Genomic DNA, 13,124 nt, shown 5'->3' with positions numbered 1-13,124 from the left:
CGCCCGTGTGCCCCTTATGGACGGGCCGCCACTGACCTTGTCATCTAAACAGATGTCTGCAATGACATTCAATACCTGTTCACACCATGGTGTTGCAGCAATGCATGTTACATGTGCTGGTTTATTGTGACTAACACCCCAGTGCACCATGCAATGAATGTGCATTGCACTGCCAAATAATAGTGTGTGCCATATTTTTTTTTGCAAGCGCATCGAAATTTGACTGGTTCAGAATGAACTGGCCGAATTTCGATCCATCTATGGCCGTTCCTGTTCTCGACTCCTCTCAACAGGACTGTTGGAAAGTTTTGAGCGATAAGAACATGCAGCCAACTGGCTTCGGCGCTGATCAGTGTAGTCTGACAGCGGAGGGGTCCCACTGTCAGAATACAATAGCACAGTGGGGAGGATTCCTTCAAACTCCATTGTGGGGATGGGGGAATCTGATCATTTTTTTTTTTTATTGATCAGTTAGCTGATCAGAAAAAAAAAGATCCATCTATGGTCAGCTTTAGAGCTGTATCTCCCTACATTATGTGCATCATTAGAAACACACAGGATGGCAAGACACTCCCTTGCTCTTCTCTCCTCCAAGCTATCAGTCTGACTGAAGACTGCACTATCGACTGTTAACTCTTTGCTGTGAAAACTGGAAATTCAGAACTGACAGCAGGAACCTGCAGCACATGTACATGAGTTTTGATTATGAATGCCACTATTCACAATCAAATGCAGTTCTACTCTAGTATACTGTATGCTTCTGAGCACAAAATGCTGCAGATGCTGCATCTGACCTGCTTTCTCTGCTATGAAAAGAGATCTTAATAGGAGATGCTGTGTGCAACCACACACAAAGCAGAGTAGGCCAAGGGAAGGGGCGAGTAAGAGAAAGCGGAAGGGGGAGGTAAAGGGCCCAGGTTTAGTTCTTCTGATTCATGTAATACTGAGAAAAAGTGAATACAGCATTATAAGCTACAGCTTAAAATGGAATATGAAACAAGTTTGTTTACTCACCAATAGAATTGAATATGAACTGGTCCTGAGTAGTTGCTAGAAATGCTGGGACTGTAATGGAGAGTATCGTCTTCTGCACCTGCCGTTTTGTTCGTATGCAGAACTATTCAGAAATCAAGAACCCAAAAGTACAACATTTTAGTTGTTTGTTTAAAAAACATATTCAGAAATGTTAAAACAAGGTAATTATCTGTACCCTAGAAATAAAAACATATAAAACATTTTCAAAGTTTTTTCATCTATGTTTATACATTTTTTTTTTTTTATTTATATCTGTATTCATTTCAGAAAAACTTGAGAAATAAAGTTCTCAAAAAAACATTAAGAATTTGTTAACATTACCTTGTTAGACTTGTTAATTTTCTAGAGAATAAAAAGTTAAACCTATTTAGACACTAGAAGGGAAAATATTTTCTCCACTGTTTATGAAAAGGTCCATAAGCCTACAGTTGGGGGGCTACTTAAAGGTATTTCTTGAAGCCCATATTTATTTGCATATGATTACTGCTTTCTTGAAGACAATTCGGCTTAATTTTATTTGTGTGTTTGAATACATGGGCAGTTGTCTGCACACATGTTGGAAAGTGTCTTCATTTCCTGTCCAAGAAATAGGACAACAAAGACAAAAAAGTTACGGGAAATCTCTCCAGCTGGCACCCAGACTGCAAGTAAAACCCAATAAATATTCAAATCCTTTCTCTAAAGTTTGCATTTACACGTAAACAATAAAGAAATGATTCTTTTGTTTCTTGTTGGAGTGATACGGCTTAACTATCTTCACTGAACTGTGTTGCAGTAGATATTTAAAACATATAACAAATCTTTAAAAGAGACAGTAAACAATATCCGATAAGCCCCCTGCTCGCACACCCCCACAACCACATCCCAGGGTTGTGGGGAAGAGGCCCTTGTCCCCATCAACATGGGGAAAAGGTGCTGTGGGGTGGGGGGGCTAAGCCCCCCCGCCCCACAGCACCCCCCTATGTTGAAGGCATGTGGCCTGGTATGGTTCGGGGGGGGGGGGGGGTCGCTCGTCCCTCCCCTTTCCTGGCATGCCAAGCTGCATGCTCGGATAACAGTCTGCTATGGATTTGGGGGGTTTCTTTAAAAATGTTCTCAAAAGCAAAACCCGTTGCAGGACAAATTCGGATCGACAGCTGCATGACTTTCAAATCGTACCAGTGTGAACTGGGCCTTAGTCCCTTATCCAGCTGGAGCAAGAGAAAGTGGCTACATTCCTACATACAGTGGGACCACAAGGTTTGGAGGGGGCTGAGAGCAAAAAAGGTATCTTTGAGTTACGAATACATACTTGAATATGCCGTAACTTTCATTTTTAAAACAGAGTTTAGAGTCACTTTGAGTGCAATTTAGTAAAAAAACAAAAAACCAATGGGTTGATTTACTAAAACCAAAGAGTGCAAAATATGGTGCAGCTCTGCAAAGAAACCAATCAGCTTCCAGTTTTTTGTCAAAGCTTAACTAAACAAGTTGAAGTTGGAAGCTGATTTGCGACCATGCACAGCTGCACCAGATTTTGCACTCAAGTTTTATTAAATCAACCCCAATGTCTAAAACAAAACGTAATCCTTCTATGAAATTACCTTTCCTTATTTTGTAAATTACAAGGCAATATATATTTACAGAGCACATTTAAGTCTTTCAGCATTTATCAGTGGTAAACCTTTGGCAGGACATTTTGGCTTACTAGCCCCAGTGACAGTCTGTAAAGAAGAAAAAGTAAGGGAACCATATTTTATTTCCCAAGAATGTGCAGGCATTAGTCAAGGTGCACAGCAACACGATTTACGCAGAGTTTTAAATTGGTGATTACAGCTAGATTCCAGAATAAATCAAATACTAGACCAGGATACACGTGAATTTAAGATTTCTGTTAACTGGCTATCACTGTAATCTGTCTGCATATACAGCTCCTTCTTCACACACAACTATGTAGTGGAAAATAAACACTTTTTGCAATCCCTGATGTTACAAAATGCCTCCATTCATGAACAGTCACCTCATATACCCTTTTTCTTTACTGAACATTATAAACTGCAGAATTTCAGATAAAAAAAGAAAAAATATATACATAATGTTCTGGGCGTTTTGAGTAATTTGTATAGTCGTGAATGCAGATTTTAACCAAAGGTACAAAAGTTACGTATTTTTTTTTTTATTTCTTTATTTAAAGGTTCCTCCAAAAGTATACAGTTAATACAGTTGTCATCACACCACCAGGGCTGAAATGGATAACATTGTTAACACATACAGTGCCTTGAAAAAGTATTTATACTCTTTGAAATTTTCCACATTTTGTCATGGTACAACCAAAAACGTAAATGTATTTTATTGGAATTTTATGTGACAGACCAACACAAAGTGACACATAATTGTGAAGTGGAAGAAAAATGATAAATGATTTTCAATTTTTTTTTACAAATAAATATCTGAAAAGTGTGGCGTGCATTTGTATTCAGCCCACTTTACACCGATACCCCTAACTAAAATCTAGTAGAACCAATTACCTTCAGAAGTCACCTAATTAGTAAATAGAGTCCACCTGTGTGTAATTTAATCCCAGTATAAATACAGCTGTTCTGTGAAGCCCTCAGAGGTTTGTTAGAGAACCTTAGAGAACAAAAAGCATCATGAGGGCCAAGGAACACACCAGACAGGTCAGGGATAAAATTGTGGAGAAGTTTGAAGGAGGATTAGGTTATAAAAAGTATCCCAAATGTAGATTATCTCAAAGAGCACTAATCAATCCATCATCTGAAAATGGAAAGAGTATGGCACAACTGCAAACCTACCAAGACATGGCCGTCCACCTAAACTGACAGGCCGGGCAAGGAGAGCATTAATCAGAGATACAGCCAAGAGGCCATGATAACTCTGGAGGAGCTGCAGAGATCTACAGCTCAGGTGGGAGAATCTGTCCACAGGACAACTATTAGTTATGCACTCCACAAATCTGGCCTTTATGGAAGAGTGGCAAGAAAGAAAACCATTGTTGAAAGAAAGCCACAAGAAGTCCCGTTTGCAGTTTGCGAGAAGCCATGTGGAGGACACAGCAAACATGTGGAAGAAGGTACTCTGGTCAGATGAGACCAAAATGTGTGGTGGAAAACTAACACTGTACGTCACCCTGAAAACACCATCCCCACCGTGAAAAATGGTGGTGGCATTTATCATGTTGTGGGGATGCTTTCCTTCAGAAGGGTCAGAGTTGATGGGAAGATGGATGGAGCCAAATACAAGGCAATCATAGAAGAAAACCTGTTAGAATCGGCAAAAGAAGTTCACTTTCCAGCAGGTCAACGACCCTAAATATATAGCCAGAACTACACCACACCTTTCAGATATTTATTTGTAATAAATTTTGAAAACCATTTATCATTTTTCTTCCACTTCACAATTATGTGCCACTTCGTGTTGGTCTATCACATAAAATCCTAATAAAATACATTTACATTTTTAGTTGTAACAGGACACTGGTTGTAACATGGCAAAATGTGGAAAATTTCAAGGGGTGTATGGTATAATAAAGGGAAAAGTAGCAGAGTTCCACTGTCATTTTGACAGCTGGTTTGAGGCATTCTGTGTATCAGGAGTGATATCAGTGTTCCCGATACACACAGCAGGGCCAACTTGCATACGGACAGGGGCACCTAGCTAATTATACCAATAGAGCTGCTTTACCAATGTAATCCGAAGATCTGCATGGCTGGGTTTTCAGTCTGACAGCCTGTCCTAAACACAGCCTGTGACACAGTGGCACAAGAGGCTCCTGTCTCAGTTGTGCCCCCTTCACTCACCCCCCCAAAGTACCGAAGACAGGAGCCTCCGCTTCCCCTCCCTCGTCCTGCACAAAAGGATGCTCATTTAAGAACAATGGATGTTCACATGAAAAGGTATGCCTTAATGCATTCACAGCACAAGCAAACATTAGATCAACTGGAAAATGATTAAATATTTTTTTTTATACCTTTACTATTTGCTAGTTTATTTATATTGGGCATCTGTTTTTTGTTGTTCTTAATGCCTTAACAACGTATTACACATAATTACGTACTCCATAAAAAATACCTGCCAATCCTCATACCTGCAATGGTGGCGCATTTTTTTTATCTTGCACTTTTTTATTGTTTACCAATGTCATTGTTACCAGATATGGTTAAAAAAAAAAGGTTTTTTTTTAGTAATCAGGTTGCTTTGCTCATTGCATAAATTGTGAAAAAGCTGAAATTATTACAGCAATGGAGTATACAAATATAAAAAATGTGTTGTATAATACCATTTGAAGAACATAAGCAAATTCGGAAATATAATCCATACCTTAACTGTTACTGAAGGGACATCTTCTGACTCCAAAGCAAGGTCAACAGCTTGCTGATGAAAAGAATCCATTTATAGTAAATTAGTATGAAGCAAAAAAACTTTGTAAAAACTAATAACAGCAATAAAAGGAATGTTCAAAGGGTGGAGACTGACCTTTACCCACTCAAAATCTATTGGCCATATTTTAAAAGGTAATAAATATTTTGAACTGATAGTGATTTTTTTTTCCATGCAGCATACATCCTTAGGCCCCTTTCACACGGACGGATAGAATGGTGCTTTTAGCTGCGGATTTTCTAATTTTCTACTGCAGCTAAAAGCACACAATGCTTTCCTATGGCCCCATTCACACACTGCGTTTAGCTGCGAATTAGATACATGTGGTTCTGTGCGGATAGAAAAAATAGAATTGACTACGTCCAGGATCGATTTAGCGCAGCTATCCGCACATAACCGCAGGTAATCGCAGTGCACTGTGTCAGCTGCGGATAACAGCGCTGAGCAGCTCATCAGGAAAGGAAACAATGATTTTTCCTTTCCCAATGAGCGACAAGCACGGGGATCCGACTCGGATCCCTGCCAATGCCCGGCACTGTTTGGTATGACTCTTGAGCGGGAACGCCACACCAAATTTTTAATAAAAAAATGGCGTGGGTTCCCCTGCAGGGGCATACCAGGCCCTTCGGTCTGGTATGGATTTTAAGAGGAACCCCTATGCCGAAAAAACAGCGTGGGGTCCCCCCAAAATCTATACCATACCCTTATCCGAGCACGCAGCCCGGTCAGTCAGGAAAGGGGGTGGGGACGGGCGAGCGACCCCCCCCTTCTGAGCCGTACCAAGCCGCATGCCCTCAACATGGGGGGTGGGTGCTTTGGGGGAGGGGACACCCTGCGGAGAGACCCCCGAAGTCGGAAGAAGACCCCCGAAGCCGAAAGAAGACCCCCGAAGCTGTCTAATAAAATACTTTAAAAACCTGTGTAGTGTTTTTTTTTTTATTGACACTTTTTCACTAGGTGAATGGGTAGGGGTACCATGTACCCCATACTCATTCACATAGGGTGGGGGGGCCGGGATCTGGGGGCCCCCTTACTAAAGGGAGCTCCTGGATTTCGATAAGCCCTCTGCCCACAGACCCCAACAACCAATGGCCAGGGTTGTCGAGAAGAGGCCCTTGTCCTCATCAACATGGGGACAAGGTGCTTTGGGGTGGGGGGGCCGCAGGGCGCCCCCTCCCTCAAAGCAGCCCCCCTGTTAAGGGCATGCGGCCTGGTATGGCTCAGGGGGGTGTGCTCGCCCGTCCCCACCCCCTTTCCTGACGGGTCTGGTATGGACTTTGGGGGGGAACCCACGCCGTTTTTTTATTAAAAATTTGGCGTGGAGTTCTCCCTCAAGATTCATACCAAACAGTGCGAGTCAGTACCCTGTCGGGTTGCCATGGAAATGGCAAACCGCAGCTAAACGCAACCGCAGCTAATGGCACTGTGCAAATGCAGCTGATCGCAGTGCCATTAGCGGAGTCTTGAATTTCACAGGAAAAAAAATATGCTTTTAACTGCGTCAGAATAGCCGTCCGTGTGAAAGGCTCCTAAGAGGGTTTTCACACCGAGCTGCGGGGGGGGGTGTCGGCAGTAAAGCGGCACTATTCAGCTGCTAGCAGGGCGGTTAAATCCGCCCGCAAAATGGCGGAGCAGCGTTTTGCCGGCAGTATCGCAGCGCTGCCCCATTGATTTCAATGGGGAGCAGCGGTGGAGGAGCGGTGAGTTCACCACTCCTTCACCGCTCCAAAGAAGCTGCTGGCAGGACTTTTTGTGACGCCCGGCCAGCGCACCGCTCCAGTGTGAAAGGCGCTATTTTTAGCGATGTAGCGCTTGAAAAATGCTGGTAGTGTGAAAGGGGTCTAATGGTTTATACATCCTAGAATAACAGTTTTCACTTGGAGTTGCTATAGCAATAATCCATGTTAAAACTGTAGTCAAAATTAAAAACTTTAAGTATTATATGTAGTCTGTGAATAACACTAAACACTGCAGTCTTTGCATTCCTGAGTCTCCAGTAACAATACAATTTGATTGATGATTCTGCCAGCATTTTTTTTCTCTCAGTAAGAGGCAATACTATCCTGCAGAGTGTCACTTACAAGTGTTGAGATACACCATTTAAAACCAACAGGGGGACTTAAAATGAATTAAAAGCTTATATTTTTCTGGATTAAAGTGGTTGTAAACCCGCTCATATATGAGTGAACAGCTTTAGATGATACACAGAGATGAAACAAATCCTCCTGCAGAAGTTTTACTTTATCTGCAGTCTTCTCTTCCCTACACCCCTTCAAAAGTGTAGAATTGTGATAAAACCCTTCTTCATCTGTCAGGAGCAGAGAGGAGGGGGTGGAGAGCTGCAGTTACTGTGTGTGAGAGCTGATTGGAGGAGGGACACACCCCCTCCACACACTGCACAGGAATGACAGAAGGCTACAGAGCTGTGTCCTGAATAAACAAGCTGTGTGCTGAGCAAAGAGCTCTCATGTGTCCGGGAAACTTCTCAGAAGTGACACATGCTGATAACAGAGGAACGAAGCACTAGAGTGAAACGACACTTAGAGCTTTGGAGAGAAACAAGTAAACACTACAGATGCATGTGCTTTGTCCAGATTTCATGACTGAGGTTTACAACCACTTCAAACTTCAAATGGTTACTTGCTTAACTGATTGGCACTTGCCCACTGTCAAATGACTGAGGGATGGTGCGGCTCTCATTCTGGGTGGACGTTATATGACGGTGCACCTGAACGGCTGCTCCTGCTTTGTTGCTAGGACATGGCGCGACCCCGATCTGTGATCTGTGAGCCAATCACAGCTGGTCACATGTAAACATGGAAATGCCGGTAATCGCCTCTCATTGCCTCACACTGACAAGGAGAGCCGATCAGTGGCATCTCCTCACAGGGGACATCCAGACATGTAATCAGGGCACTGATCATCAGTGCCCTGATTACAATACAGCGTCACCAGTGCCAGTAATCAGTGCCCACCAGTGCCAGCAATCAGTGCCCATTAGTGATGCCAGTCAGTGTTGGCTAACAGTGCCACCTATCAGTGTCCATCATTGCTGCCCATCAATGTCCATCATTGCTGCCCATCAATGCCCATCATTGCCGCACATCTGTGCCGCCAATCAGTGCCCATCAGTGCTGCTTATCAGTGCCACCTATCAGTGCTCATCAGTGCCACATATCAGTGCCCACAAGTGCGGCATATTAGTGTCTCCTCATCAGTGCCATCTAATCAGTGCCCATAAGTGCCGCCTCATCAGTGCCCATAAGTGCCACCCCATCAGTGCAACCTATCATTGCCCATCAGTGCAGCCTCATCAGTGCACATCAGTGAAGGAGAAAAATGACTTATTTACAAAATTTATTGACAGAAACTAATAAAAACTTTTTTTTCAAAACTTTTGGTCTTTTTATTTATTTTTTAAGTAAAAAATAAATATAAAAAAACAGCAGTGATTAAATACCACCAAAAGAAAGCTCTATTTGTGTGAAAAAAATGATAAAAATTTCACATGGTTAAAGTGTAGCATGACCGCGTAATTGTCATTCAAACTGCGACAGCGCTGAAAGCTGAAAATTGGCTTGGGCAGGAAGGGGGTGAAAGTGCCCTGTAGGCAAGTGGTTAAGGGCCATTTAAAACTACATGTCCATCTAAAAGTATCCCCTCCACAGGGTGAAAATGCTGCTGCACCATTTCAATGTGGAACAAACAGTTTTGTCACCCTTTTACAGAAAAGGGGAAAAATAAAGTCTCTGCTGGCTAGATTGACAGGTAATAAAATTTAGTTACAGTGGTGCTATGTTACTGTTAATGACAGACTGCATTATATATGCCATTTTTATTATTATTTATATTTGTTCATAATTACACATTAAAAAGGCAAATGAGAGGCCTTACAGCCAGGTTTTATTATGAACACAAATGTCCTTGAGCAAAATCATCATATAGAAAGGGAGACAAACAGACTGGAAAACATTTTATGTACATGAAATGTGCTGTTATCAAGGGCAGTGGACATGCACGGTTACACAAGTATTGTCAAAAACAGAAATACTTGGGTTGTTGGACCAATTCCCAATGTCCCACCAAGCTCCTTTTCATTATTATGAAGACTTTTAATGCATCAGTTAATGTGATATGATTTCTTTGATAAAATTATGTTATAATGCATTCATGTATCTTTATTTAAAACAAAGTAAAAGTTTAACTTAAATTAACGTAAGGTATAACTATAGGCAAAACTTTTTTTCATTTTGGATAGAGCAAGGGAGGGTTATAACCCCTGTCAGATTTTTTTTTTTACCATCTGTGTCCCATTTAGGAGATTTCCCTTCACTTTCTGTCCCATAGCCAAACAAGAAATGAGAGGAAATCCTTGCAAATGAAGCACTTCAGCCCCTGAAGGTTTTACCCCCTTGTACCCAAATAAAACCAATGTCCTTTTCTTCCCACAAATAGAGCTCTCTTTTGGTGGTATTTGTCACATCGTGGCCATCTCATCTATGTGAAACTGATGGTTTTATGCCCAATCAGTTAGCACTGTTGGAAGTTCCACACTTGTGAGTTTTTATAATTTATTTTATGTGAAAAATAAAAGTTATTATATATGGAGAGCACTAGATTCTGCCATCTTTTTCCTCATATATTCGTCATTGGTGGGAGGTATCGAGGCTCATAGAGCCGGTGTTGTGACGAGAAGTGTCCTCCTATCAGATAGTGTCCGCCCCGTACTGCGCAGGCGCAGCGCCTGCGCAGTACGGAGGAGAAGGTGCTGCCGAAAGTGTCTGAAGTTGATCAGCTGACCATCAGCTGTACACGGCGCTTGGGCACTTATTAGTGATGGCTGCGTAAGAGGGCCGCTCGCCACGCTTCGGGCACGGCCTCGCTGCGCTCGGCATCTATTTATTCTTGCTCTATGTCCACTTGGATAGTAGAGAATGAACCTGGACACAGGGTAAGAATAAAAGCGCAGGCGTCGTGTACAGATGATGATCAGCTGTTGAACTTCGGAGACTTTCGGCTCTCCTTTGTCCTCTGTACTGCACCTGCGCAGTACAGGGCGGACACTTTTGGATGGGGGACAGTATTCGACAAGACACCGGCTAAAGGAAGTGTGGGTGATAGAAGATCAAAGCGTCAGCACCACACCAGATTAATCTTTCATCTCTAGAGGGGAACCGCTGATTTTGACCCACTGGTGAAACAGGGGTCAAAATATGAGGTGAGCAGCCATTGCACACTGGTGAAGACGAGCACTAGCACTTGTGGAGTTTTCTGCACTCCTTGGTTGATCACTTTTGTGGATTTGTCATATCAAGTCACATATTGAATATGTTTATGGACTTTATTTTTGTATTTAGAAATGTGGTAATTAGGTTTTAATTACATATATTTTTTTCTTATTAGTACTGGATCACGTAATCGCATTTTTGCTTTTGCTGATATTCATTTTTTTAAGTACACCTAGTAGCGCAGCACTGTCTTTGGGTTTGTATACTTAGAATTACACCCCAAAACACATACTCCTTCAGAGTATGGTGAGACCACACGTGGTATGTCCGTGATCAGTGACTGGTGTGGCGGTGATCAGTGACAATGACTGGTGTGGCGGTGATCAGTGACAATGACTGGTGTGGCGGTGATCAGGGACACAGGAACAGGTGTGGCGGTGATCAGGGACACAGGAACAGGTGTGACGGTGGTCAGGGATACTGTAACTGGTGTGACAATGATCAGGAACAATATGACTGATGTGGTGATCAAGGATGCTGTAACTGGTGTGGCTGTTATTGGGGACAATATGACTGGTGTGGCTGTGATCACTGTTAATGGTGCAGTGGTAATTAGGGACACTGTTATATATTATATACAGTATATAACTATAAATATCTGTACACATACACAACATGTATACAGTAATATATACAGTGAGGGAAAAAGGTATTTGATCCCCTGCTGATTTTCTACTGACAAAGAAATGATCAGTCTGTAATTTTAATGGTAGGTCTATTTTAACAGTGAGAGACAGAATAACAAAAAAATATCCAGAAAAACGCATTTCAAAAAATGCATTGATTTGCATTTTAATGAGTGAAATAAGAATTTGACCCCTTCACAAAACATGACTTAGTACTTGGTGGCAAAACCCTTGTTAGAAATCACAGAGGTCAGACGTTTCTTGTAGTTGGCCACCAGTTTTGCACACATCTCAGGAGGGATTTTGTCCCACTCCTCTTTACAAATCGTCTCCAAGTCATTAAGGTTTCGAGGCGGATGTTTGGTAATTTGAACCTTCAGCTTCCTCCACATATTTTCTGTGGGATTAAGGTCTGGAGACTGGTTAGGCCACTCCGGGACCTTAAATGTGCTTCTTCTTGAGCCACTCCTTTGTTGCCTTAGCTGTGTGTTTTGGGTCATTCTCATGCTGGAATACCCATCCAAAACCCATTTTCAATGCCCTGGCTGAGGGAAGGAGGTTCTCACCCAAGATTTAGCGGTACATGGCTCTGTCCATCGCCCCTTTGATACTGTGATGTTGTTCTGTCCACTTAGCAGAAAAACACCCCCAAAGCATAATGTTTCCACCTCCATGTTTGATGGTGGGGATGGTGTTCTTGGGGTCATAGGCAGCATTCCTCCTCCTCCAAACATGGCGAGTTGAGTTAATGTCAAAGAGCTTGATTTTGGTCTCATCTGACCACAACACTTTCACCCAGTTCTCCCCTGAATCATTCAGATGTTCATTAGCAAACTTCAGATGGGCCTGTACATGTGCTTTCTTGAGTAGGGGGGGCTTGCAGGCACTTCAGGATTTCAGTCCTTCATGGCATAGTGTGTTACCAATTGTTTTCTTGGTTTTCTATGTGACTGCTTTGAGATCATTGACAAGATTCTCCCGTTGTCAGGAATTGTCCCACCTGCTGGTAGCATTGTTAGACATCTGGCATGCAGTACTGATGTCCACCAGTGGGTGTCTCCTGACAGTCTGGAACTGTTGGGGGAGCTCTCTCTGGCTGGTGATAATATTTGACCTTTGGCCCGCAGAAATGGCACCCACCAGCGGGTGGTTCCTGGCAGTGTGGAGCCGACATCATCTCCTGCGATCAGGCATCACCTGAGCCTGATTGCAGGGGATGTGTATAAATACCCGGCAAAGCACACACATACTTTGCCTTGGTATCTTCCTTGTGCCCTGACCTGAACATGAGAGCTCTGAAACCTGATCCTGATCCCATCTCTGAACCTGATTCCTGTACATGAACCCTGTGCCTTGTACCTGAACCCTGTGCCTTGTACCTGTACCCATCCCTCCTGTAAACCATCCATCCTCTCCTTGTCCTGTTTGTTCCCTTTCCCCAGCTGCTGACCTGCCGTTGACGACCCTGGCCTGGCTCTGTTTATCATTCCGGTATCCCCCATTATATATATATATCTGTCTGTTTATTATTATTGTTTGTGGATTTCTGTTTGTGGTTGGTTGGTTGCACATTGTATTATATTGGAGGTGGTTGTGTTTATTCACTTATCTTAATAAATCCCTATATCTCACTTTTAGGTTTCCTCTCGTGCAGTCCACACAGTTCTGCTCACACCTGATATGTGATACCCGTGTAGTTCTGGGCTGATTCCTCACTGTTTCCATGATCACTGAATCTCCACATGGTGAGATCTTGCATGGGCCCTGGACCGAGGGAGATTGACAGTTATTTTGTGTT

At 42.7% G+C, this 13,124-nt stretch overlaps 1 protein-coding gene across 5 annotated transcripts in view; it reads right to left on the bottom strand.

The window, feature by feature from the left end:
* The window catches only part of BBS9 (Bardet-Biedl syndrome 9), a 580,121-nt gene that overhangs the window by 306,616 nt on the left and 260,381 nt on the right, over positions 1–13,124 (bottom strand). For all 5 annotated transcript variants that reach the window (XM_073630475.1, XM_073630476.1, XM_073630474.1 and 2 more), the window contains exons 13-14: positions 5,353–5,406; positions 1,015–1,117 (exon numbers count right to left, since the gene is read on the bottom strand). In XM_073630475.1, the coding sequence (XP_073486576.1) occupies positions 1,015–1,117; positions 5,353–5,406 (157 nt within the window). The remainder of the gene's footprint in view (positions 1–1,014; positions 1,118–5,352; positions 5,407–13,124) is intronic.

The sequence above is a fragment of the Aquarana catesbeiana genome, linkage group LG05, assembly GCF_042186555.1.
Source record: "Aquarana catesbeiana isolate 2022-GZ linkage group LG05, ASM4218655v1, whole genome shotgun sequence".
In the NCBI taxonomy this organism is placed as follows: Eukaryota; Metazoa; Chordata; class Amphibia; order Anura; family Ranidae; genus Aquarana; species Aquarana catesbeiana.
This window is presented reverse-complemented; position numbering and strand designations above follow the sequence as displayed.